Source organism: Poromitra crassiceps (assembly GCF_964638095.1).
Source record: "Poromitra crassiceps genome assembly, chromosome: 28".
Taxonomy (NCBI): domain Eukaryota; kingdom Metazoa; phylum Chordata; class Actinopteri; order Beryciformes; family Melamphaidae; genus Poromitra; species Poromitra crassiceps.
Window position 1 is genome coordinate 8,513,657 of NC_139651.1, and position 27,195 is coordinate 8,540,851.

The 27,195-nt window shown below is 45.2% G+C and overlaps 1 protein-coding gene across 1 annotated transcript in view; it reads left to right on the plus strand.

The window, feature by feature from the left end:
- tox3 (TOX high mobility group box family member 3) overlaps positions 1-27,195 on the plus strand; it is a gene marked incomplete at both ends in the record, with an annotated part of 67,480 nt that overhangs the window by 17,336 nt on the left and 22,949 nt on the right. Inside the window, one exon of the mRNA XM_083662213.1 lies at positions 22,416-22,484. Coding sequence (XP_083518339.1) covers positions 22,416-22,484 — 69 coding nt within the window. The remainder of the gene's footprint in view (positions 1-22,415; positions 22,485-27,195) is intronic.

A 27,195-nucleotide genomic window follows, 5' to 3' on the forward strand; every position in this document is an offset into this window, starting at 1 on the left:
TTCAATTCCTAGATCAACTACAGGAAGTAACCGATAGGGAAAAAGTGCAAGGTTGGGAGCTATAGTGCCTTTCCTATCGCTACAGCCTTTGTTATTGTCCTTTCCAATTAATACAATAAAGATAAATGATATTGTTCTTGTCTGTGGATAAAGCAATATGTTTTGTCTGAGCAGCAGGACCCCATCACTTGTGAATGCGAGTCTATTCTAATCTATTATTGCAGGGCATGTGTTTAGCATGCAAACAGTGGCATACTTGTCCACTTGTATCCCGGATCAAATGCCTCCCGGGTCCTTGGAAGTTTCATATTGAAAACTGGCCGCGACCCAATGCTATATGATGACTGAATAAGTCATACTTCTCTAGATGCCGAAACAACAATATTAGTTTTGGCTAACAAGTATATTACCCATAGGATGTTAGATGTGTACACTGCCTGCAGTTATTTTCGTCTTGCTGAGAAGTGTCTGGCCCCTGTAATAACAGAGGGCTGGAGAGACGGTGGTTTTACACGGATTCAGTGTAGCCAGAGAGAAAGAAACACTGTAACCAGACTGTCAATTGTAGCGCTCGTCCTCCATGCAATGTTGTCCACTTTTATTCTTATGAATCACATAGTATCACTTACTGTATATATATAATGTGCAATTACTTGTGCCATTAAGCTATTCATTTTTAATGTTAAAGTGATGTACTATCCATTGGACTCTGCACATTCATTTTTACAACCCGTACAGCATACGGCGGTAGTGTACTCAGGGGAAGCTTGTCACACATTACTGCTTTTCCATTGTGTGCCTACTGTATTGTTTCAGTTTGTCAATGCTACCACTTTTGTCGGTTACTATTGCAGAGGGTGTCGTGTTGCGTGAGGATTACGACGTTTGCGTCGACGTGTCGAAGCATAAGTAAACTCATATTTTCCCCTTGCTGTTGTTGTTGTTGTTGTTGACTCTCACAGATACAGAGGTTCATGACACTTGGACATGGGAACAGGACATATGTTTTGGGGATTTATAAACAGAGGTCTGAGTGGTCTATTAATTTGCTAATTGACACGTGTGTACTACTTGCTATTAAAATGGTGCTCTGCAAAAAAAGTATTTTAACTGATTCCACTGGACAAATGTGCCATTTGCTTCAGTATTAGAATGGGAAGGGAAGTACAGCATGGGAGGTGTGTCTATCTAAATAAGTGGTTCTCAAATGGGGGTCCGGGGACCCCCAGGGGTCCTTGAGGGGGTTCCAGGGGGCCCCCAGCTAAAAGGGGGGTAATTTATTTTCACTATAATTTCATTCATAAGTAACACAATGACTATTTTGGTCATGGGTTTTATACACTTTCTGTAATAAAATATCTAAAGCATCAATCTTTTATCATATGGGGGACCGGGGGACAAAATCCTATCAAATGGGGGTCCGTGGTCAAATTTTTGTCAGTTATGGGGTCCTTCATGTGAAAAAAATGTGAGAACCACTGATCTAAATGTCTTATCCTGTTTTTTTATGCTGAGCACACTGAGGCAAATTCCTATCAGCTCTTGTTTGATATAGCACCAAATTGTTAACAAATTGAATAGAGTGTAACCAGCTTCAGCCAGTCCCCACCCTGTCACAGAATAAGCATTGATTTCTGTTCTGATTGTTGTGGACTGGAGACTTGACATGAAATGAGACAGCTCCATGTTTCAACCGTGCTATATTGGTAAGGTATTGATATTTTCAGAAGAATATATATATTCCTAACCCAGGAACTAATTAACAAATAAGAATAATTGCCCCGGCAGTCCATTCATCAGCAGAGTCTCTCTTAACAGGCGAGCTTCAAGCAGAAACAACAAAGTAGTACATAAATCAAAGTAGTTTTTCTTTGCCAAGGCGGAGCCCCCTGGGAGGTACCTCGGTGCTTAATTAAAATCCAGAAGGATCATGTTTTAAGTGTAGGTGAGCGAGCACTGAATAACAAAGACAAATCATGCCCCGGAGCATTAGTGCTGTGTTTTGGAAAAGAAAAACAGCCACCATCTTTTTTGTCGTTTTTGTTTTTCTTTGCAAAAATGAATGATTTAATGTGAAAGAAAGCTGCGAAATTCACACAAGGCACAAGGACTGCTGTAAAATATCGCTTTTCCTGCCTCCAGAACCCCGCCAAAACCAGGATTGGCATATTAATCTCATAATTACCCATATGGGATTATAATGAAACCGCTCTTAGACATTATTTGATGGCTTATCCTTTTCAGTTCACTGTGTGTTCTCCGTTTTTAAGCCTTACAATCTGTCACACAAAGTGCGTGCCAGCTAGACAATGTAAGCAGACTGTTGACAAAATGTCACAAATCATGACTCGTCACTAGTTGGTTGGAGAACTTACACCTCACAGGCCCAACTCTATGTAATGACTATGTTTACATAGACTCTAATTCATATTCTGATATTAACCCAATTAAGATAATACTCTGAATTAGACACTGCCATGTGAACCCGAAGGTCATAGTCGGAGTTATCAATACTGTAGTAGAATTAAGACGTGTGGAGTATTAAAGGAGAAATCCGTTATTTTTACACCCTAGACCTTATTTCCAGCTTTAAATATGATGTTTAAGTCACCCTGACAGCTTCAGTTTGATTAGCATCAGCAGAAACGATCATCAGTTTGAACTGCAACCTGAAAACAAGGAAAATGGGGCATCTGAAATGATTGTATTTATGTCTAGTCAAACGCTTATTTTCCGACACATAGCGGCTCATATGCTTGTTATATAATAGAGAACATGAATTAGCGATGTAACGTACCTCCGTGCTGCGGACAGCCTGCTCTGTTTGCTGTCCGTCACATAGATAGCACCTCCCACTTTGTCTCCCGCTGCTCTTTGTAACCCATATATGACGTTATTCCATGCGAGCGGCAATCGAATTCAAATGTATCGTCCATAATCTTGAAATCAGATCATATCTATAGGCTATGCTAGGCTGCTACACAACAAACTGAGTGAACTATGACCTGCCCCGAATGTGCTTCTCTTCTTCTTCTGTTTGGAAGAAGAAGAGAGTTTGGAAAAGGTGAACAGAGAGTTTGACTGGAACTAAAATAAATGGACACCCTGCCTGCAGCCAATCACAATCGAGTATTCACCCAGATCATGGTATGAAAATGGAATATTCTATAAGCAACTCATGTAAACACCTTAACTCATTCACCGCCAATGACGTCTTTGACGTGTTATCAGAAATAGCCCTCCCCGCCAATGACGTGTTTGACGTGTTTTTGTTTTTATTGGTGCAGCGCCTGCAGCAAACACTTGCCCAGCCTGTGACACAGACACAGGTCCCTGCCTTCAAAGGGTAGCCGACAGCACGCGATCAAACACATACCGCAGCTGTTGTTTTGAAATTGAGCAAGAGGAAAAGCAGAGAACGGGTAACGCTTCCTTGTGCAGACAGGAGAAACGCCATTGAAACGCCCTCGGCGCGCTGCACGAGCTGGAGTCGCCTTCCTCTGTGCCAGCCAGGAGAAAACGGGAGAAAGTAATCAAGAGATGTGTTTGATCATCGGAGGAATGAGGAAATGATCGATCAGTTTGCGAGGGCGGTGAGGACGTGTTGAATAGCCGAGGGGAAAACGGGAACGATCAAATAGCAGAGTTGATATGACAGGGAGACATGGACGAGGACGGGTGTACCAGAACAAATCAAAAATAAACACAGGAACAGCTAGGCAGCAGCGGGCAGAAGGCACTCACAGCAGCCCGCTGTCCTTCTCAAGAGCTCTTCAGTTGGTTCATGAAATCGCTGGGCTGCGTGCCCTCCAGTGTTGCTCCTGGCCAATCCCAGCGCCACAGGGCGTGGTTATTGCTTATCCTATGTTGGGTTAGAAATCTAAAAGGGGGATCGTGTGTGTGTGTGTGTGTGTGTGTGTGTGTGTGTGTGTGTGTGTGTGTGTGTGTGTCTGTCTGTCTGTCTGTCTGTCTGTCTGTCTATCTGTCGGTGTGTCTGTCTGTCTGTCTGTCTGCACACTCACACCGAGTAAACTGTATTGTTGAATGTAAAAAAAAAGCACTTCATGTGTATATATATATATATATATATATATATATATTTTTTTTTTTGTCATTTGTGTCCTAACGAATAATATTTACATGTCTGATGTCAATACAGTTCAAAATAAAAGAATTGAGAGTGAGTTATGCCTGAGATTGTGCCCTTTTACAAAAATTGCCTTTTCTCCTGTTCATTTTCTCTGGGAGAACTTTTGGGGGAAAACAGGGTGTATATAAATGGCTATAAGTAGAGTACAGAACATGCTAAAAGCTCACTTTTTTTTTCCTGGTGAACCCAGAGACGTACATCTTCATTTTGAGGTATTGCAAATCACTCTGGTGCTAATAGATAATTTACTGTGGGTCTTGAAAGATGACCAACAATTATGAAAATCTTTGGCCTGTGCTAAATATTGGCAGTCCTAAACTGGCCCTGAATGAGTTAATCGGAATATTGTCTTATTTAAAATAAGGTCAATAGTTGGATTATTGCAGTCCATGTAAACAAAGTCTATGTGAGGGAAGCTGTCATTTTTCTATTTCAAGACTTCTCCATGTGGATGGCACAAAAATATATATATATATTTGTCTTTTCTTCTTTTTTGTAGTATAACTGTTTACTCACGGGGTTGGTTGGTTGGTGAAATTAGACAGACTAGATCCTCTACCCTGAAGAGATATTGAATGATCATTTTCATAGCATTTTGGAGATGGACTCTTCATAGCCTGTAGTGCAACATGAGTACTGGCACACAGACAGTTGCATCAACATTCACTATATTGTGTGTATTGTATTGTGGTTATGTCAGAGGCCACGATGGCAGTCCCCAGAGCTATTGTTGTCCTGATCTTTGAGCTTCTGGGTCTGGAAATTCTGCACTGACCGGACCAAACCAACACTGACTGGTCTTTGGGCAGGGGAGCGAGAATACTGTGCTAAATCATCAGATTAAACACAATATGGATTAGCATTTTCAGGAGCCGGGGCCAGTCGGCGGTATAAACTGTCCTATATAGGCTGCTGCTGTTTCTGCAAGCGTCATAATTCTGATGTGCACTGGCACTTCACACAGGCTAAAAAAAGAATAAGAAGAGAATGTGTGTGTAGTTATCAGCAGAAAAAAAAAACCTCTCCCAAGTCAAATCCGCTCAATTACAGAGCTCTGGAGAGATATCCCCAAGCAACCCTCCCATTGGCTAATCAGTCACAGCAAATTGCAGTGGTGAATATTTCAGACTCGACAGATCTGAATAAAGACATCATGATTATTTCACTGTTGCACGGTAGCGCTGCATAATTCTGTGGGCCAGCAGCATAAACTGCACTGCGCCTGACTTAAGAAATGAAATAGCTGGGAAAAAGCAAACGTGAAAAGGGCTGTCAGTCAACGTGGCGAGCTAATTGGGTCGATCTCTTTAGCGAAGATGAATGAAGATATTAAGTCTCCCTGTGTGTCCAGTGAATCTCCCCCTCCAGGTAAATGAGTTGATGACAGGTTGACGGTGGGAATTCTTTTCCTCACTGTTAACTTATTAAAGAGCTGGTCTGTGACTGCAGCATGGCGCCCCCTGTTGGAAGCACTGCCTCCCCATTACTGCCTGTGTTCATTAATTCATTCATTGGAACATTTTTCATTCTGGCTTAATTGACTGAGCTTACACTTGACTGACAGCGAGTGACAGCTAAACATGAGTTTTACATGTCTTTTCAGGCTATAAAATATTTAGTTGTACTTGTAATGTTTATGAACATGAATAAAACAGCGGTAATGTATATTATGGAGCTTATGGAGCTCAAATGTGTCTAGAAACCCAACATGCAGATGTACCTTTGAAATAGGGCTGGGCAATATGTTATTATTATCGATATCGTGATACGAGACTACATGTTGTCTTAGATTTTCGATATCGTATCGTGATATGGCATAAGTGCAGTCTTCATTATCGATGATTATTTATCAAAAGTCTCATTGTGTAAATATTTAGTGAAAGCACCAATAGTCAGTCATCGATACAATATTGTCGCAACATTGGTATCAAGATATTTGGTAAAAAATATATATTGTGATATTTGATTTTGTCCATATCGCCAAGCCTTTGATTTTTATATTTATTTATTTATTTATTTTTAATATCATCGGCTGCATCTCTCCTTGGAGCTCTAGGTAAATGGTTGATGACAAGTTCTCTCTAAATGCAATGCAACAGCGATCTCCCCAGCTTGTCTCACCGCAGCACCAGCAGCCCTGTGGTGGTAAGCTGCTCAACACCTCTGCGTGTGCATGAACACAGCCTCTGCCAGGAGATCCGGGGCTCTATGATATCACAGCAGCGTCTGATGCTCTCAGCAGACCTGCTATCTACTACGCAGGGAATCAGAGAGAAGGGGGGTCAAACACAACAACCTAATGAAGACAAATGAAGAGTGATGCCAGAACATGTGCGCAGAGAGGATGGTGTGCGAGCTGCGGTGCCCCGGCCGCTCTCATTTATGTTAGTGGAGAAACTGGCAGCGCGCACGGTCCTAAAATAGAGGTCAAGTCTCAAATACAGAGAATGTCAGTGACCCCCTTTTTAGCCGGCTGCACCGGAGAAATGGGATAAAAGTGCTCTGAGGGAGAGCTGTGGTCAAAGGAGGAAATCAATACAGCCGTAAAGAGGAGGCTGCACAAATAAAACCTATATGATTATTTTCTTGTACGCTCGTCCAAGTGCAATCATCTCGGAGGAACATTTCAAACCCGCAATCTACAGCACACAAGAAAGACCATATCCTTGTGTTTTCTCTTCACACCCTTTAAATGAGCTGGATTAGGAGAATGGACGACAGTTCAGACGCGAGAGGGTGGAAACCCTAATGGCATTAACAGTTTCCAGTTTTTAATTGCAATGCAGATACATAGCTGACTTTTATGATGATGTAATTGGCTCATAAACGACTCGAAAATCCCAATAGTTTGCTTGATGTTGTCAATAAGGAAATCTGCACCTTTGGGTTGCATTGTTTAAATCATAAGTGTCGTCCACACACAACCGACGCTTTCTGTAGAGAGCTCTTTCTTGACCTTCTCCCATGTACAGTATGAACACTTTGCTAGCCTAGCTTAGCACCTCTTTTCTTCTCGTAAATAGGAACGCTTTAAAACATGGCAGGCCTCCAGTAGCTCCACAGACTGTCATGTCCGCGCGCCGCCTGTCATCTCCAACCTGTCGTTTAACAGAGGAAAGGAATAATTTTTACATTATTATGACTAAACAGATCTCTTTAAGTGTCGGTGCGACGATACGGAATGAAAGGTGACGCTTCGTCGTGTTTTGTAATTATTCAACGCCGGTGTCTTAATCTCGCCGGCGCTTTTTTGAAGGAGGGAAATGTTTCGAAATGACATTTTGAGTTTAAATACTGTTAAAAACATTAGTGAAGCACTTAGCCTTGATTGTTCCTGTCACGGGAAAAACAACGTGTTCGACTCAACAGCCGTCAGGTTTGCTAATGACGTCCTGGTGTGCTGTCAGTCTAGCAGATGAATGGACAATAGTATGCCAGGGAGAAAATGCTTGAAATAGCTAATTGCTTGTAAGATGCTGCTCAGCCATTCTCGAACGGCGCCGTGTTCACAGATGTCTTTTCCAGCTGCCATTTCATTGCGGAATCCGAGGATAATACAGAAGTAATGCACTGGCTTTCTTTACGAGCCCCTGTTGATGCACACCAAGGCATAATGATTATACATATAATATTATTATTATTATTATTCTTTATGAGCACATGTTGATGCACACCAAGGCATAGTGATTATACATATAATATTGTTATTATTATTATTCCCCCCATATTTTATTTTGTAATTTTCAGAACATGGAAAACAAAAGCAGGCTCAGACCAAAAAACAAAGACAAACAAAACATACATATACCAACATTAATGTTACAACATGGCGCTAGCAGCCGCGTCAAGTGCCTATGTGCTTGTGAGAAATGTCCACGAGGGGTCCACGAGAAGTCAGCTGAGCAAGTTGTTTCTTGTCGCTCTTAACCTCATCTAAGTAGGCTAGAAATGGGTCCCAGATCATTGTGAATTTCCTAAATGAATTGCTCCTCAGGAACCGGAATCTCTCCATAATGTATAACCGAGACCATGTCCGTCAGCCACCGCTGAAAAGAAGGTGGAGAAGGGGACTTCCACTCCTTCAGAATGGGTCTCTTGGCGATAGTCGTCCCCGGATACATTTATTATTATTATTATTATTATTATTGTTATTATTACTATTATTATTATTATTCTTTGTGAGCCCATGTTGATGCACACCAAGGCATAGTGATTATAGATATATTATTGACCGGGCACGTGCGGGGGGAGCGGCACAAAGCAAAACATCCATATCTGTGCCTTTTCATCATTTAGAGCTAATTTTCCCGCAGTCACAGCGTTAATCTCTGCCAACCTGTTGATCATCAGTTTTCCAGACACATTTCTGGAGACGGGCCCCGAGAGGGTATTTGCAGTCGGACCTCTGTCAGTAGCGCCAAGCAACACAGCCACAAATTGGAATGTGGTACAGCTCCGGGAAGGCAGCCAAGATTTAAATTAGACAATAACCTCTGCTCCCTCTATACTGCCTCTCTTTTCCAGCTGCAGGCCTAGCCATTTGTTTAATACAGTCAGCCCTGTAGTGTATAATAGACTGAGATATGAGTCACCGCTCAGCAGTTTGTGTTTTTCAGATTTATAGAGATTGAACAACTGGTCGGTTTTGTACTTACTCTGGGCTTAATAGTGTAGAATAATGGAAACGATGCAGGTAGCACAGCACAGGCTGGATACACCCAATGCAACTTAAAGGGTATTTTGTCACAATAACTACATGCAGGAGGCATTAGAATCCATTTACTAGTCTTGTTGGCTTTGATGATCGAGTAAAGGGGCGGGGCAGAGAGGCTTAAAGCTAATAATAATACTAAAGATCCCACTGGTTGTGCAAAAAGGCACAAACCAGAATGTGTTGGATGCATTCATTTAAGTCGGTCTTTACGTTTGACTTGAACATGTAACAAATTAGCTTTTTACAACCGTTGCCGCCCAACTGAATTCAAAATAGATGTAGCCTATTAATTCAGTATCTATGAACAAACTGGCAGACCTTGTAGCAATAGCTTACTCAGTTAGAAAGATCACTGAATGAAAACATAAACCAAGCTAGGAACGGTGCAAAGGTGTTCCAGCAGGGCGCTATATGCTGCAATTATAGATGGAGGCGTTCACTGAACATAATGAGGTTGAGGTTGAGGGCCACTGAGAGACTCTGCTGAGTCTTTTTTTGGTTGAGGTTGAGATGAATGCATATCTGGATGCTGTTGCTGTCAGCGCTGTACCTGTGCTATACAGTATACGGGTAACATAATAACACATATTGTTTTTAGTATATCCCCCAAGTCAAATATATTTTTAAGAAAGAGAGCAACGCATTGACTCGACTCCACTAAAAAGACTCTTGACGGTGCACATTCCCAAAGCCAGTTATAATGAGAGTATTAGCCAGTAATGGCGCACAGGGAATAGAGAAATGTGTCTGCTGCTGCTAGGGCAATATAAGAGAGGACTCCACTCCCAGTAGCTTTCAATAGAGCTTTATGTGGATCCAGGTCCCAGAGCTCATAGACCATCCGACACACCAAGAGCAGAAACCATCATCATTACCGCCACCGAAAACAAACCCATTCCTAGTGGCGGAGAGCTGTTCTTCTCTCCTGTATGACATTTTAGTTTGAGATGTTAGCTTCCTTAAAGCCACAGTCAGCAAACCTTCTGCTCTAGTAGCGCAAGAAGAATGGCCCAGTGGAAGTAAAGGAAGCCCGGTTTAAAAAACCCACACCTCTGATACCATCTCGAGTTGGAGTGACTTCAAAGCTGGCGGAGGGTAAACAGCCTTGAGACACGGCTTTAGTGGCAAACGCAAGACAACACCGCCGAGCCGACCCCTTTCTCCTGTTGCTTCCTCCAGAGCCGTGTGTCTATGCAACAGCGGCCATTGTGAGGAAAGCGACACCATGTTTCTGAGGCTCTGTGTCTAAGCTCTTACGTGGCTGTGGGCCAACGGCTTTGCACACAACGCCAGATCAAAGATGGAACCCCATTTAGCGTGCACTTTCTTGTAGGATTTCCTCAGGAGAGAGTGCGGCGCAGACGCACAGCGAGCAGACGGATGGTGACCTGCGTAGTATTGAGAGCAGTCTTGGGCCACGGGTGTGGGTCCATTATGACAAATGTTTCGACCATCTTTGTTTTGACAGTATTTGCATGCCTCAGGCCTCAGGGAATTCAATACAGTAGCTATGGTGAACCTATGATGACATTAAAAAAAAAAGTTGGCTGTGGAAGTATGGCTATGTTACAAAATCATCATATAAATGTGTTGCTTTATTAGTGTTGGCTTAGGGTCATGAAATATTGCATTTTCAGTTTATTGGATTGGCACTCAAAAGCTATATTTTATTACAGCTTATTATTATTATTATTATTTATTATTAGCTACAAATTATTCAACTAAAACAAAGCTAAGTTAACTATTTTGAGAAAATGTCTTGATGATACCGTAAATTCCGCACTATAAGCCGCACCGGAGTATAAGCCGCACCTGCAAAATTGCCTGTTTGTTACAAGCCGCACCGGACTATAAGCCGCGGGTGTTTTAATGTTTTTGTTTTTGTTTGTTTTTATTTTGTTTTATTGTGTTTTAATGTTTAATTACCATATGTAAGGGTTCATGCACAGAGGGGATTGTCGGGAAAGAGATGGCTGTTTGAGGAAGCTCCCATTTATTAACATTTCAACAAAACAACATAACACAACACCACCTGTGTTTTTTTTTACAGTGCACACAGTGTCCGCGGTGTGGTGAAAAGAGGGCAAGAGAGAAAATTAAAACAGAAGTGGATTTATAGTTAGAAAGAGTGCTAAAAAAGAGAGTTTTTTTTTTTTTTTTTTTTAATCCATAGATAAGCCGCACCGGACTATAAGCCGCAGGGGCCAAAAAAGGCCAAAAAACGGGGAAAAAGCCGCGGCTTATAGTCAGGAATTTACGGTATATGTTTTTCAACAATACAATTCAAAATTAAATTAGGTCTTTGGGTTGGGGGGACCCTATACGAGGAATCAGCGTGACGTCACGACGACAACAGACACCTGACTTCCGGGTGTTTCTTCCGACATGCATGCACCCACACTGGGAGCTGCTGGGAGCTAACGTTAGTTGTGTGCAATAAAACGCCACAGAACGACCAGTTTGACATAACGGTCGCGTTCGAGTCGTGCTATTTCCATAAAGCCCACCGGCTTTGATATCTGTTGGCTAGTTGTTGATATTTCGAATAATAGTGTGGCTCTAAAATATAATTTCTACCGGTGCGGTGAGACTGTCATGGCCGCCATTTCCGTTCCGCTGCGCATACTCGAGTAGTCTGCGCGTCCCTGTTTCCACCCAGTGACGCCGTTTGTTTACAAACATGCTGATTGGCTGATCCCTCGTATATGAAATTGCAATGTGCAGTTGAATATCTCAGTAGTCACAGAACACTTTAATATTTCATATTTTTTCTCTCCATTCATTGGCACCAGCCAAACCAAATTGAAGCAGTAGCATACTTGATCCTGCTGTTGTGGTCAGACATGCATAAAGGCTATTTGAGACAATTCTTAGCATGTGTTTTTGACCCGCTTGTAGTAGCAGATGGCTGGTGGGGCTCTTGGACAACAGTGTGTATCTGAATCTTCAGACTATTGAAAATCAGTTTTGTTTACTTTTCTGCAACGGACAACTTTTCTGAATTGAATTGTGAATCTGAATTGTCCTGACGCAGTAAACTCCACTCAAAATCCTGCTCCCAGTAGGTTCAAATGAATGTTAAGAAGAATTTGCAAAAACAGTTTCACCCTTGTCTGCTTGTGTCTCCACGTTATGAACATTTAATGTTGCATCGGCGCTGAATGTAAATGGGACTCCATGGAATATGCAGCTAAACGCAGTGACTCTCAGAAACCATAGCTTTCCTTTTCGCTGTCTTTCAACGCCGCCATAATGACGGGGAAGCTTGAAACAACATAATGCCTATTTGCCGGGCTGTGAAAACACTCAACTCTCTTCCTTTATTTTCATAGTTAAGCTTGTCATTTGGGTTGGATAATGCAAACTTACTTTCATGTCCCATAAAACACAAATGTAACGTTTCTGTGCCATGTAGAGTAAAGTGGAGAAGTGAGGCCCTGCCTTTACTCTAGAGAGAACTATAATTCTCTGCTCTCACATTTCAGAGACGTTAGTGATTATATTTTCCATACATTACAGGGAGCACACACTAAAATTCAATTCCTACTATATATATATATATATATATATATATATATATATATATATATATATAAATAATCTTATATATAAATAAGAGAGCCAAGACACCTGGGAAGTCATAATCATGCTTAAGGCACTCTGATCAAACACCAAATAGTGGCGGACGGTGTCCCAGGAAACAGGTGTTCTTTATTGCCGTGTTGTTGATATCTCTGCTCTGAGTGGAAACCGCCCCTCCAGGTCCAGATTTCCTCAAAGCAAACAGAGCCCGTGATGACACTAAGCCCCGGCTGCAGTGACCAGACTTTGTGTAAAAGAGGAGATAATCAGAACACAGCCTGAACCAAACTGTCATCAGCTTGATCCAGATCCCAGATAAGAGCCTAGAAGATCTTCCTCCCGGGCGCCTGTTCCTCCACTCCTCCACGCTGTGCGAAGCTACTCACACTGAGAGGCAGCTACTACCATGATGTACTGTTAGTCGACGTGGACCAGCAGGCCTAATGTGGGGGGTGGGGCGGGGGGTAATGATTTTAGCTTTAAACTGAATCACCAATCGATTGAGTGTGCAGATCAGAACACCGCTTGCTGTGGCTGTGTGGGACACGCTGTACTGTGCACTGTGGAGTCGCTTTACAAAATTGACTGCTGCACACACATAGAGAGGAAATCATATCTACTGTATATATGTCAGCTTGGCTCTGCATGCACGGGGCCATGCTGGGCGTGAGCAGGCCTTGTGATCAGCAGAGAGGGAGGCAGCTGCAGTGTTTTTATGATGCATTGTGGCTTGTAAAGAAGCATGTATTTGGTGAGGAGGACCACCTCCGGCATCAGAAGATAACTTTCCTCAGAGCTTTTTGTTTACCTGAGCTACAGTACAAGCTGAGAGTGCTGCTACTGGACGGTGGCACGGTGGCTCAGTGGTTAGCACTGTTGCCTCACAGCAAGAAGGTCCCGGGGTTCGAACCCCCCGGTCCACGTCCCAGGTCCTTTCTGTGTGGAGTTAGCATGTTCTCCCCCGTGTTTGTGTGGGTTTTCTCCGGGTGCTCCGGTTTCCTCCCACAATCAAAAACATGTATGTTAGCCTGTCAGTGCTCCTGACCAAGGCACTGGCAAAATAACTGGAGTTGGTCCCCCGAGCACTGCATTTGCGGCTGCCCACTGCTCCTAGTTCTAGGAAGGTTCCTAGTAGAGGATGGGTCAAATGCAGAGGATGAATTTCCCCATGGGGATAAATAAAGGATAACGTAACTTAACCTAACCTCAGGAATCAGAAGATAACTTCTTTCCTCAGAGCTTTTGTTTACAAGCGCGCCCGCCCAGGACAGCAGGAGAGGAAAGGGTGCTGCTGCTCGGGCCCGACCCGGGACAGCAGGAGAGGAAAGGGTGCTGCTGCTCGGGCCCGACCTGGGACAGCAGGAGAGGAAAGGGGTGCTGCTGCTCGGGCCCGACCCGGGACAGCAGGAGAGGAAAAGGGTGCTGCTGCTTGGGCCCGACCCGGGACAGCAGGAGAGGAAAAGGGTGCTGCTGCTCGGGCCCAACCCGGGACAGCAGGAGAGGAAAGGGTGCTGCTGCTCGGGCCCGACCCGGGACAGCAGGAGAGGAAAGGGTGCTGCTGCTCGGGCCCGACCCGGGACAGCAGGAGAGGAAAGGGGTGGTGCTGCTCGGGCCCGACCCGGGACAGCAGGAGAGGAAAGGGTGCTGCTGCTCGGGCTGCCCGGGACAGCAGGAGAGGAAAAGGGTGCTGCTGCTCGGGCCTGACCCGGGACAGCAGGAGAGGAAAGGGGTGCTGCTGCTCGGGCCCGACCCGGGACAGCAGGAGAGGAAAGGGTGCTGCTGCTGCTGCTTTCTTGCTCGTCTCCTCCCCCTTGCACTCAATGAAAGGCCCTGACCTGGCGCCGGGCCAAGCCAAAAAGGAAATTGCATAAAATAATACAAAGCAAATGACTCTGGGCTTCTCTGGATTGGAGGTTGGCGTTTTTAACGGCGGTGTTTTTGCTGTCTTTTATAGCGACCACTGGAGAACATATTAGCACAAGTGTCATGTTCCAGAGAGGCTAGGCTGTGATTACGGAGCTCAAGCTGAACTGTAAAATCGCTTGTCAGCAGTTGATGTGTTTCTGGAAAAGCCTGCGTTTCTTGATTGAATTAGTTTGGGGGTTTTTGTGTAGTGGAGGAGGAGGAGGAGGAGGAGGAATGTGTCCAATTTGCTTACCTGCTGACAGACGGCACAGATATTGTTGAATGTTACCGTGGTGGAGCCGAGGAGAACAGCCTGCCCAAGCTGTTTCTACCACCATAGAATAAATTGATGTTGCCTTTTGTCATATTTTACACGTGCAATCTCTGATATTTCCCCTCCGCACCGTTACCTCGGGGTATTTCTGCGAGATTTATTCATGAGAGTCTATCTTCTGAATCAAATTGGTTCAAGTGTAGCTAGCAAAATGCAGATGTACAGAATGCACACTCAAGATTCCACCTCTTTACTATAGCTGTTTCGTATGGAAAAATGCTTTATCATCCTGCATCTTTTCCAGTCATCCCTCATAATTCGATGGCCACTGCCACCGATGACCTATTTGAATTTCAGATGAGGAGGTATAGGCTAACAAGTACTACTGTATATCTTTCCATTTGAATGTGTGCATAGACATGGGAGCTGTGCTATCGGAGGCTCTTCGTCAGTGGTGTATTCCGTGGATTTGGGTTTGTCCAGTTCATGTTTACTGATAGGATCTGGTGCGGTTACTCCATCATATTGGGGGTGAGATGGGGTCATGTTTGGTGCAATATTGCGTTGGCCCTGAGGTTGAAATAATTTCGTTTGCTATAATAGCTGCAAAACACCTTATTTCCCACTGGACGTTCTTTCATACAAATATTCCTGGACTGGGAGTTAAGGGGTTTAGAAAGCGACCATGAAAATTACACTGGTTTCTGTCAGAAGGAATAAATTAGCCCCCAGAAAAGAATACATGGATATACTGTACTGTATGTTACTGTGCTGTACTGTACTGTACTGTACCGTACCGTACCGTACTATCTATGTTGTCTGTCAAATTTTTATGTTTAAAATGATAAAATGAAAATTCAGTCATTATAATATCTACTCACCCACATGCTGGTGGAAGGTCGAGTGAAGTCTTTCTCAAAAACTATACATCACATCGCTTATATTTTGACATTTTGAGTGAGAGCAGAAGTAGCTCAAGAGTCTGATGTATAATATATGCATGTCGTGTTAAAGCTGTGTGAACTGTCTCCGTTTTTTAAAAAGTAAACAACATAGCCGGGGCTAGAGTGAGAGACTCACGGCAGACTCCATAGGGTCTCATTACCGGTTTCCACCCAGTGACGCGGTTTGTTTACCAAAATGCTGCTTGGCTGATCCCTCGTATAGTGAACATTTCAGCCAAAAACAGGGTGTCAATGACATCTTTTCAGGTCATCTTGGCATCTCGGGGCTTCTGGAGACTTTTCTTACGCCAGATGAGCGATTCCTTTCTTTTTCTTTTCTTTCTTTACATTTGAAAGTTGATCACCATTTACATCAATTGTTGGGAGAATGCTATAACTCTCCAAAAAGGTTCATAGTGTCTATGCTTTACTTAGATCGTTAGGTAGGAACAAACCTGTGTCTGATATAGAAGAAAACCTAACGATCTATGCTATAACTCTGTTCCCCTGGAAAACTCTGGAACCCCTGGAAATTAGATAATGACAGAATTTTCTTTTTTGGGTGAACTTTTCCTTTAAATCCTGATGAATTGACTGTGGCCAAGAACTGCTCGGTCTAATAAAACTACCGAACCACTTACAAATAAAGCGTAAAAATGTCACATTTTGAATTAAGACGTTTGCTCCATATCAACCTTCCCCATCTCTCACTAAAAGACAAAAATCACAACAACACTGTGTATCTATTTACACAACAAAATAGAGGAAGATATAGCATCTTCTCCTCAGCGTCTTCAGTGTGAGGTGGTTGCTTGGTTCTTCTGTCTGCCTGCGCTCATTCAGACACACTGGAGTCTTTTCAGGCTGGGATCAGGATCCGTGTAAGCTCTTAATTCTCTTCTGTTAAACAGTTATTGAAGAAATGTGCTGCTGGTGCAGAAGGGGGAATAAAAACAGTGTTTGCTCTGCCGTGTAGCTAGCCATGTCTGACTCGCAGCGCTGCTCATGTTACAGAGCACCTTTTAGCCATGAATTCACTCTGTTCATAAAAAACCCTCCTATCCCACAGCTATTTTAAAGCGGCCTTTTCTGCCGCTCGCTCCCCTTCTGCCAGAGCCCTCTAGCAGAAAAGCTAAAGGAGGGGGAGAGACGAGGTAGATGACTGCTTTTTGGAAACATGTAGAACTTCGATGTGGTGCTGAGCTCTTCGGTGTGCAGCAGTGCCTGGGCTGTTGCGCCCCGCTGCAAATAGACGTTTTCATTCAGTCCCTCGTCGGTTAGGCACAGACAGTGTTATTAAAACGGCTCAATTTGCCAGCTAAACTGAACGGCCCGGGAATTTGTTTTGGCGACATTGATGCGCAGGCATATTGTAGCAACTCTCGGCAGAGGTTCATCTTACATACTGACACACATGGCACAAGGACAACACGACCTCACCCAAAGTGTAAAGTGACGGTACAAAATACATACTGCAGACCGCACGCAGACTATACCTGTCACGCTGCAAATATACATTCACGGCAAATATACAGGCACGGTGGCTCAGTGGTTAGCACTGTTGCCTCACGGCAAGAAGGTCCCGGGTTCGAAACCCCGTCCATCCCAGGTCCTTTCTGTGTGGAGTTTGCATGTTCTCCCCGTGTTCGTGTGGGTTCTCTCCAGGCGCTCCGGTTTCCTCCCACAATCAAAGACATGTATGTTAGGGTTAAGACTCCTGTCAGTGCTCCTGACCAATGCACTGGCAAAAAGAACTGGAGTTGGTCCCCGGGCGCTGCACTGCGGTTGCCCACTGCTTCTAGTTCTAGGAAGGTTCCTATAGAGCAGGGAGGGATACTCAACTTGCTTTGCCCGGGGGCCACTTTCGTGGAATGATAGGAGGCCAGGGGCCAGTTAATAAACAATAAATAAACAATATACATTTTTCTGTAGCGGATTGTAGGTTTTTGGGGTGTCAGCCAGAGTTTAGTCTGACAATGTTGTGCACACCGGATAGTTAGTTAGGTTAAGTTAGTTAGGTTAAGTACATACACAAGTGCCTGGATAGCGAGCAGACGGCGGTATTTGACAATTTAGCAGCTAAATCATAGATTATTGAAAGATATTCCATATTCCAGACTGAAATGCTATAACAGAAGTGGAGTATTGGCCAGAATGACATGAACATTTGGACACTTATTCAGCGGGTATCTTGCATGTTGCGTTCAGGTGCACTGTAAAAAAAATATATACATATATTTTTTTTGCAATTCCATCGCGGGCCACACAGGGGGCCCGCGGGCCGCATGTGGCCCGCGGGCGCGAGTTGAGTATCACTGCTATAGAGGATGGGTCAAATGCAGAGGATGAATTTCCCCATGGGGATAAATAAAGGATAACTTCACTAACTTCACTTCAGCATCATAAGCCCTTCTGGATAGCATTTCAACTTGCCACCATCAACTGATTCAAGAATCTCCCATCTTTCCATTCAGAATCAGAATCAGCTTTATTGGCCAAGTATAGGCTCATACAAGGAAATTGGCTCCGGGTTCGCTTAACTCACAATGTACTCTCACACAAAAGAAAAAGAAAAAGTATGCTCAGGCTAAAACAGAATCACAAAGGTAATAATTAAACATGAACTAATATACATTCATGCTAACTTAAGTGCCCGTCCCCAAAATGCTTTTCCAGTGTTTTTTTGGGCCCCTGACAAGGGTTTGCTGCAGCAATTGTCCAGCTCATCACATCATTTTAATTACAGAGGGTGCATTGTCTGTGCTGACCCATTTTAGTGCGGGCCCTCACCCCGTCAGCTGCACTGCACTCCCTCCAATCACAGTTAATTTCATCTGGCGTTTTTGACTCAATCGGCACGGCCATGAACATGAGCATTTGAATTGGGAAGAACAATAACGAGATGCACTCCCTGCTCTGGGTGTTCACCGAGGCCCCTGGCCCAGCCTGTACCGTGACACGCGGTGCAGCTTTTAATGGTGAAGAAGATTGATACCGGTGGCTGGGGACGTTTCTTGGGAAAGTTAGTCACAGTTCTCTGAGGAGAGTTGGAAGTGCTCTTCAAGGGTTCCAGGAAGCACAATGTAACAGGGCTCACAGAGGCAGGGCCCAGAGACAATCAGTACGTTTACATGCACTTGAAAAAAAAATCGAATTATTGCATTAGTCCGGACTTTTGAAATGCATGTAAACATAGTAACTCGACTGAAATCAAAGTGATAAAAGTCTGACTAACACACCCAGATAATGCGATTCATAGTCGGACTGGAACTGGACGAGGCGATCAGCACATGCGCTGATGTTCTGTGACCCGGAAGTCAAGTTAGTCCGACTTTTATAACTTCGATTTCAATCGAGCTAACATGTTTACATGCATTTCAAAAGTCCGGTTTTAGGCGGACTAATGCAATAATTCGATTTTTTTCAAGTGCATGTAAACGTAGTGACTGTAACATGGCTCACAGAGGAAGCACAATGTAACAGGGCTCACAGAGACAGAACCCAGAGACAATGTAACAGGGCTCACAGAGACAGAGCCCAGAGACAATGTAACATGGCTCACAGAGACAGAGCTGTAACAGGGCTCACAGAGACAGAGCCCAGAGACGATGTAACATGGCTCACAGAGACAGAGCTGTAACAGGGCTCACAGAGACAGAGCCCAGAGACGATGTAACATGGCTCACAGAGACAGAGCTGTAACAGGCCTCACAGAGGAAGCACAATGTAACATGGCTCACAGAGACAGAGCCCAGAGACGATGTAACATGGCTCACAGAGACAGAGCTGTAACAGGCCTCACAGAGGAAGCACAATGTAACATGGCTCACAGAGACAGAGCCCAGAGACAATGTAACATGTCTCACAGAGACAGAGCCCAGAGACAATGTAACATGTCTCACAGAGACAGAGCCCAGAGACAATGTAACATGTCTCACAGAGACAGAGCCCAGAGACAATGTAACATGTCTCACAGAGACAGAACCCAGAGACAATGTAACATGTCTCACAGAGACAGAACCCAGAGACAATGTAACAGGGCTCACAGAGACAGAACCCAGAGACAATGTAACATGTCTCACAGAGACAGAGCCCAGAGACAATGTAGCATGGCTCACAGAGACAGAGCCCAGAGACAATGTAGCATGTCTCACAGAGCCCAGAGACAATGTAGCATGGCTCACAGAGACAGAGCCCAGAGACAATGTAGCATGTCTCACAGAGACAGAGCCCAGAGACAATGTAACATGGCTCACAGAGACAGAGCCCAGAGACAATGTAACATGTCTCACAGAGACAGAACCCAGAGACAATGTAACAGGGCACACAGAGACAGAACCCAGAGACAATGTAACTGGACTTGACTTGATTGTGTTTGCTCTAATGAAGCTGATGTGCTTCAACCATGTCTGTGCCAGTGTCTTTTTTAATTCCATTGCACCTGTTGTGTTTGATTTAAAGACACGTCGCTCCCTGATTCCTACATATTTACGTGGCTCATGATATCTTGGGAAGACTAACCAGAGATGAGTAACATCAGGGAATTGAGAGAAAATGTGTGAATAGCTACTGATGACGAAGTTAGTACGAAGCTCCTCCGTCGGCTTGTTTCTATTCCTGCAGCAGGCTGAATCCACATTAAAAGCAGCATAAAGTCTTCAGATCTGCATAGATATTCCCCTGGGCCCGGGAAGACTTCTCAGGGAGATCTTTGCAACGAAGCGCGCTATTGTTTGCTCGTCCCCTTAAAGTCTTATTCACATCCACTGGACCCGGGGACAGAGGAAACGGAGACAGAAGCGCACCGAGCAGCTATCTCTGCCCACAATCAGCACAATGTTCCTAGTGTTTGAATAGAGAGGGGGGATATCTCTGAGACTTCAATTTGTTATCTAGAAGAATAAGGGAGAGACAGGGTAACACTTCCCAGATAAGCCCGGCGTAAGGTTAATTACCAGCCGAGTGGCTGACATAACCCCGGCCATGTCAGGTCTCAAAGTTACACACAGCTGGGAAGTCAGGCAGTGCTACTTATTGACATACGTTTCACAATCGGCGAATGTGTGTGTGCGCACACGCGCGCGTGTGTGTGCATGTGCGTGCATGTGCGTGCATGCTTGTGCATACTCGTGCGTGCTCGTGCGTGCTCGTGCATGCCTGTGCATGCCACTTGTGCAATCTCGTCGAGCCCAGAGCTCAACTCAGATATAGTTTAGTGGGCCAGCTGCAGGTAAGATGGCACTAGAGGACTAGAGGGCCCCAAAGCCACCTGCTTCGGCAACATGCTAGCAGGGAGCCGGTGGCTGCCGTCTCATTGGTGCGTAACGCTGTTAACATTGCTGCTGATTCGCCACTCTCTCTCCAGGGCACAGACTAATTAATGGATACCATTCGCAGTTGATTAGCGGCAGTTCTTTCGGTAATTACATTCGCATACTAACCACTCCGAAGAAAAGGAGAAGAGGGAGGAAAAAAATAACAAAGGCCTGGGAAAATATATTAATGCATTTCTTCTCCGTTCTCTCTGATCTTAATTTGTTTCTACTATTGTTTGGCCCCCTTGCTAAGATAAGAAACAACCCCCCCTCCTCCTCCTCCTCCTCTCCATCTATCGGAGTTGTTCGTCTTTCATAATGTTTAAAGCGAGAGCGACTTTGTAATAAACACACAAAAGAGGATTACTCCGCTCGGCATTGTGGGAAAAATAAGGGAGAATGTTCTGAGTTGGAACTTCATGAAGACGCAGCAAACCCGGCTTGTGTTGTGTGTGTGTGAGTCTTTCTCCTCGGAGGCCGTGTAGGCAGCGTTTTTGCACTGCTCACTCACAGAGAGGTGCATTGTGCTCCAGGGCCCAGCTGCTAGCCCATAATTCTTCATTCTATGTCCCATTGTTCCTACCTGTCAGCACGCTTGTGTCTCAGAAGAAAGGAAGTGGCTGCCATTTTGCCAGCAGGCTATATGTGTGGGTTGCCGGAGTGGGGGGGTTTTGGTGTGAAAACACTATGTTATTTCTTACCAAAGTGCAGCTTTTTAATCGCTCGCCTACAGTTTAAACCCCCCCCCCCCCCCCTCCTAGTAATTGTAGTGTGGCGCCCTCTGTCGCGACACAGTTTCCCCAAACCACTGTCTTTTGTTTACGTGGAGGTTATTCCCATGTTTGGCACTCTTGACTCTGATACGTGCCTGTCCCTTTAATAAAAGCACAGCTGACGATTCATTTTATATATATATGGTCGAGGCTGTAAAAAAGGGCTGTTTACATTTGCAACCCGCTCGAGTCAAATATAGTTTTATTTTATAGCTGCAACGGGACGAGAAAGAATACAAAGACTTGTTTTATCTTTGAGTCAAATTCTTTGTGAGCATAGGCAAATAAACGTGAAAATGAGGTTGGTCATATACATTGTTGATTGTATCTTTTAACCTCATGAACCAAGACACATCTACACCACCCGTATATTTAAAAAAAAAAAAGCTTTTCACTTCTCCTTCTTCCCCTCAGCAACAACACTGCTCTCCCATAGGTTACGTGAAGTTAATAACCTGCCGCTGCATCGCGATACTTGGCTTTGTGATGCAAACGTGTGCTTTAATTGCCATCGCGTAAGAGCTGAATAGCCGGGCCACATTCTCATTTCCTCTCATGAGGCCTCTCTTCACGTCACAAGTGGCAGAATTCGGGCGGCGCGCGGAGAGCGAGGGGTTAACTCAATGTGTCAACATTCAGCGACAAGTGTGGCGACGTGCCATTTGAATGATAATGCGTCTGTGTTGTTGAAGAGCCTGTTGTACAAACGCATGTTCGCACCATAAGGTTGATTGTGTTTTCTCCTCTTCATTTCGCAGTTCCAGAACAACAACAACTACATGAACATGGCGGAGGCCAACGGTGCGCTACTCGCTGCCGGTGGTGATGTGAGTATACTACATCCTTTTTCCATATTCCAATTCCCCATTTGATCAGGAGCAAAGGCAACTGTTGTTGAAGACGTAGCACCCAGAACCGCATATATAGAAGAGTCGCGACATCTCCGTTCACTCCAATGGACCAGTTTTTTTTACTCTCAAGAGTTCCAGGAAGTAAGGTCCTGGATTAAGCAGCGCTGTCGAGTTGCAGCAAAATGGACAGTTTGTGTGTGTGTTTTTTTTCTTAGAATCAAATTGTACATTATCAGCTTTATTTTAGCATTCAAAAGTAGCGCGAGACCCCTTCCTGGCTGTCCATTGGCTAATGAGTCACGCATTTTGGTCCTCCGCTGACGCCACTCTCTCTCTCTCTCAATTGCTCTGGTACTGCCCAATACAGATGATCGGGGCAAAGGCAACTGTTAAACAACACGTACCACCCAATACAGATGCAGCCAATTAAAGTGATAAAGTAGAGTGGAGCAGATGTTGCTGAGACAAGATCTTTACGCGTTTCTCGGAAAGGCAATAACGCTTGATGCATTATCAGTCATGTAAATGCATCGTAGCTCGGCCATTTTAAATGACGACAACTTGCTTAACAAGCTGCTACTGCGTAAGGCTTTTTCCACAGATGTATATAAATGATATTGCTTTACCCCTAATATAATAATCTATATATTATATCTATATATTAATATGTGCTCCACAGACTATTTAAAGGAACACTCCGCCCATTTTCAACCAGCTTTGTATCATTAGAACCTCAGTAGTATATCAGAAAACTGTAAACGGTTTTGAAGTCTGTCATTTAATTTGACAGTTATTGAGTGTTAAAGTGTGGACCAGTGACATCACTGGTCCACACTAACTCAAATTAATAACTCATTAACTCAAATCAACTCTCAAACTGTAAACGGTTTTGAAGTAATTCATCTAGTTTGACAGTTATTGAGAGTTGATTTGAGTTAATGAGTTATTCATTTGAGTTAGTGTGGACCAGTGATGTCACTGGTCCACACTTTAACACTCAATAACTGTCAAATTAAATGACAGACTTCAAAACCGTTTACAGTTTTCTGATATACTACTGATGTTCTAATGATACAAAACTGGTTGAAAATGGGCGGAGTGTTCCTTTAAGGCAATGTAGATGAGCAAATTTGCCAACAATGGCAACTAAAAGTGTAAACATGACCCATTATGTCTTAAAGCCCTCCATGATATATCCACGATGATACGATGATTTATCCCAATTCTGCCACAGGCGATATTCCTCATCCTCGTCGTCGCCTCGAAATGTCGCCAGCTCGGCAGCATTACCCTAAGACTCTGAAGCATCCAGAGATCAGCTCTGCTCGCCCCGAAGCCTTGTCATCGTGACAATGGGTACTCTGAGAGGCGCGTGATGCGACTGTCTCGACGGCGTCGCTAAGCTTAAGTGACATCCGGGAAAGTTGAGGATGTAAACACCTGTTTTCTCCCCTCTTTTCAAAGACGTAATCAAGGAGCCCCAAGGAGATTCCACACTTCTGTCACTCAGCCGCTCTCTTCGCTTGGCGCTCGTGAAACCCCCGAAATGTCACCGACTGTCTTAGGCTGAGTTAGAGCCGTGTGTTACTGTAAATCATATTAAAGGAAAGAAGAGAGAATAGTTTTGTTTCTCTGGAGGTATAGAACGGCCTCTCTCTCTGAGCTATATAGTAGGCCTAACAGTGTGCTAAATATACCCGCTTTCCTCCCCCTCCGCCCTCTCCGACTGCCCTGTCATTAGAGACAAGTGCACCAAAAATACCCAATCATCCTCTGCGGTTCAAACGGGCCAATCTCATCCAGTGTAGCATTGGGAGATTGATCTCGTTTCAAAAGCCACAGCAAAAGAGCACAGTACCACTCCCAAAGAGTCAGATAGATGCCATTGTTAGTGCCTGGCTTTTTGTCACTATTCAGGGGGGAAAGAGTTGTTTCCATTCTCATTAGCTGGGGCAGTGTGGGATGCTGCCGTGGCATTTAAGCACAGGCGGTTGCAGCGGGAGTGTTTGGCGTCACAGGGGGTTACAGTGGGAGTGTTTGGTGTCACAGGGGGTTACAGTGGGAGTGTTTGGTGTCACAGGGGGTTACAGTGGGAGTGTTTGGAGTCACAGGCGGTTACAGCGGGAGTGTTTGGAGTCACAGGCGGTTACAGCAGGAGTGTTTGGAGTCACAGGCGGTTACAGCAGGAGTGTTTGGAGTCACAGGCGGTTACAGCAGGAGTGTTTGGAGTCACAGGCGGTTACAGCGGGAGTGTTTGGAGTCACAGGCGGTTACAGCAGGAGTGTTTGGAGTCACAGGTGGTTACAGTGGGAGTGTTTGGTGTCACAGGTGGTTACAGTGGGAGTGTTTGGAGTCACAGGCGGTTACAGCAGGAGTGTTTGGAGTCACAGGTGGTTACAGCGGGAGTGTTTGGAGTCACAGGTGGTTACAGCAGGAGTGTTTGGAGTCACAGGCGGTTACAGCGGGAGTGTTTGGAGTCACAGGCGGTTACAGCAGGGGTGTTTGGAGTCACAGGCGGTTACAGCAGGAGTGTTTGGAGTCACAGACGGTTACAGTGGGAGTGTTTGGAGTCACAGGCGGTTACAGCGGGAGTGTTTGGAGTCACAGACGGTTACAGTGGGAGTGTTTGGAGTCACAGGCGGTTACAGCGGGAGTGTTTGGAGTCACAGGCGGTTACAGCAGGAGTGTTTGGAGTCACAGGCGGTTACAGCAGGAGTGTTTGGTGTCACAGGTGGTTACAGTGGGAGTGTTTGGTGTCACAGGTGGTTACAGTGGGAGTGTTTGGTGTCACAGGTGGTTACAGCAGGAGTGTTTGGAGTCACAGGTGGTTACAGCGGGAGTGTTTGGAGTCACAGGCGGTTACAGCAGGAGTGTTTGGAGTCACAGGCGGTTACAGCGGGAGTGTTTGGAGTCACAGGCGGTTACAGCGGGAGTGTTTGGAGTCACAGACGGTTACAGTGGGAGTGTTTGGAGTCACAGGCGGTTACAGCGGGAGTGTTTAGAGTCACAGGCGGTTACAGCAGGAGTGTTTGGAGTCACAGGTGGTTACAGCGGGAGTGTTTGGAGTGTGTGACCTCATGTTCGTAAAGTGACCGCCCTACAAAGACAGAGAGTAGCTACTGCCAGAGAAGTTTAATCCCCCCCCCCTCCCCCCCCATTTGTTGAGTGAGTGCATCCTCTTGTGTCTGTGGGCCGCGGAGGCGCACTGCAGCGGGGGGCGGGGCCACGCCAGCACAAGCTGTTTGGAGCGCGTTCAGCCCCCAGCTGTGAGGGCCCAGTGTGGCAGCCAGGGTGGGGGGAGGGGCCGGGGGGACCACTTGATAAAACAGCTCAGCTCATTTGCATTTTATCAAAAGGAACAACTGTTTCCAGTGTTAGGGCACAGATGGCATTGTGCTTAGAGAGGGAGAGAGAGAGAGAGAGAGAGAGAGAAAGAGAGAGAGAGACACACACACACACACACACACACACGTGCGCAGCATAGATTTCCCCCCCCCCCCCTTTGCAAATGATGGAGTGTACGATTGTTTCTTCCAACCTGAGCTGGAGAAAGATTAAAGTGACTTTCCACTTTGAGTTGGGAAGTTTCACACCAAAATGAGTTTTCCTCCCCACTGTAACGCTATATTAATCTACTTACGTGTCAGCCTGAGGCTGGGTACAGTGGAGGGGAAACTTCCTGTACGAGCGCCAGCCAAAACCAATCTGGGCTCTATGATCAACGACTCACTTTGACAGTAAGCTAAATGTATGCAGCCGCATTCACCTACTACACACTGTTTTCAACTCCAACTCAAAAGATGTAGTCCTTCTATAGTGCTGCACAACAATCCTGTCCTGCACACAACTGCATCCCCTCTCCCTTCCTCCTTACCTTGCACCTGATCCTGTCCTGCACACAACTACATCCCCTCTCCCTTCCTCCTTACCTTGCACCTGATCCTGTCCTGCACATACAGTAGGCATGAACAACTACATCCCCCCTCCTTCCTCCTCACCTTGCACCTTATCCTGTCCTGCACATAGGCATGCACAACTACATCCCCTCCTCCTTCCTCCTTGCCTTGCACCTGATCCTGTCCTGCACACAACTACATCCCCTCCTCCTTCCTCCTTGCCTTGCACTTGATCCTGTCCTGCACACAACTACATCCCCTCCTCCTTCCTCCTTGCCTTGCACCTGATCCTGTCCTGCACACAACTACATCCCCTCCTCCTTCCTCCTTGCCTTGCACTTGATCCTGTCCTGCACACAACTACATCCCCCCTCCTTCCTCCTTACCTTGCACCTGATCCTGTCCTGCACATAGGCATGCACAACTACATCCCCCCTCCTTCCTCCTTGCCTTGCACTTGATCCTGTCCTGCACACAACTACATCCCCCCTCCTTCCTCCTTACCTTGCACTTGATCCTGTCCTGCACATAGGCATGCACAACTACATCCCCCCTCCTTCCTCCTTGCCTTGCACTTGATCCTGTCCTGCACACAACTACATCCCCCCTCCTTCCTCCTTGCCTTGCACTTGATCCTGTCCTGCACATAGGCATGCACAACTACATCCCCCCTCCTTCCTCCTTGCCTTGCACTTGATCCTGTCCTGCACACAACTACATCCCCCCTCCTTCCTCCTTACCTTGCACTTGATCCTGTCCTGCACATAGGCATGCACAACTACATCCCCCCT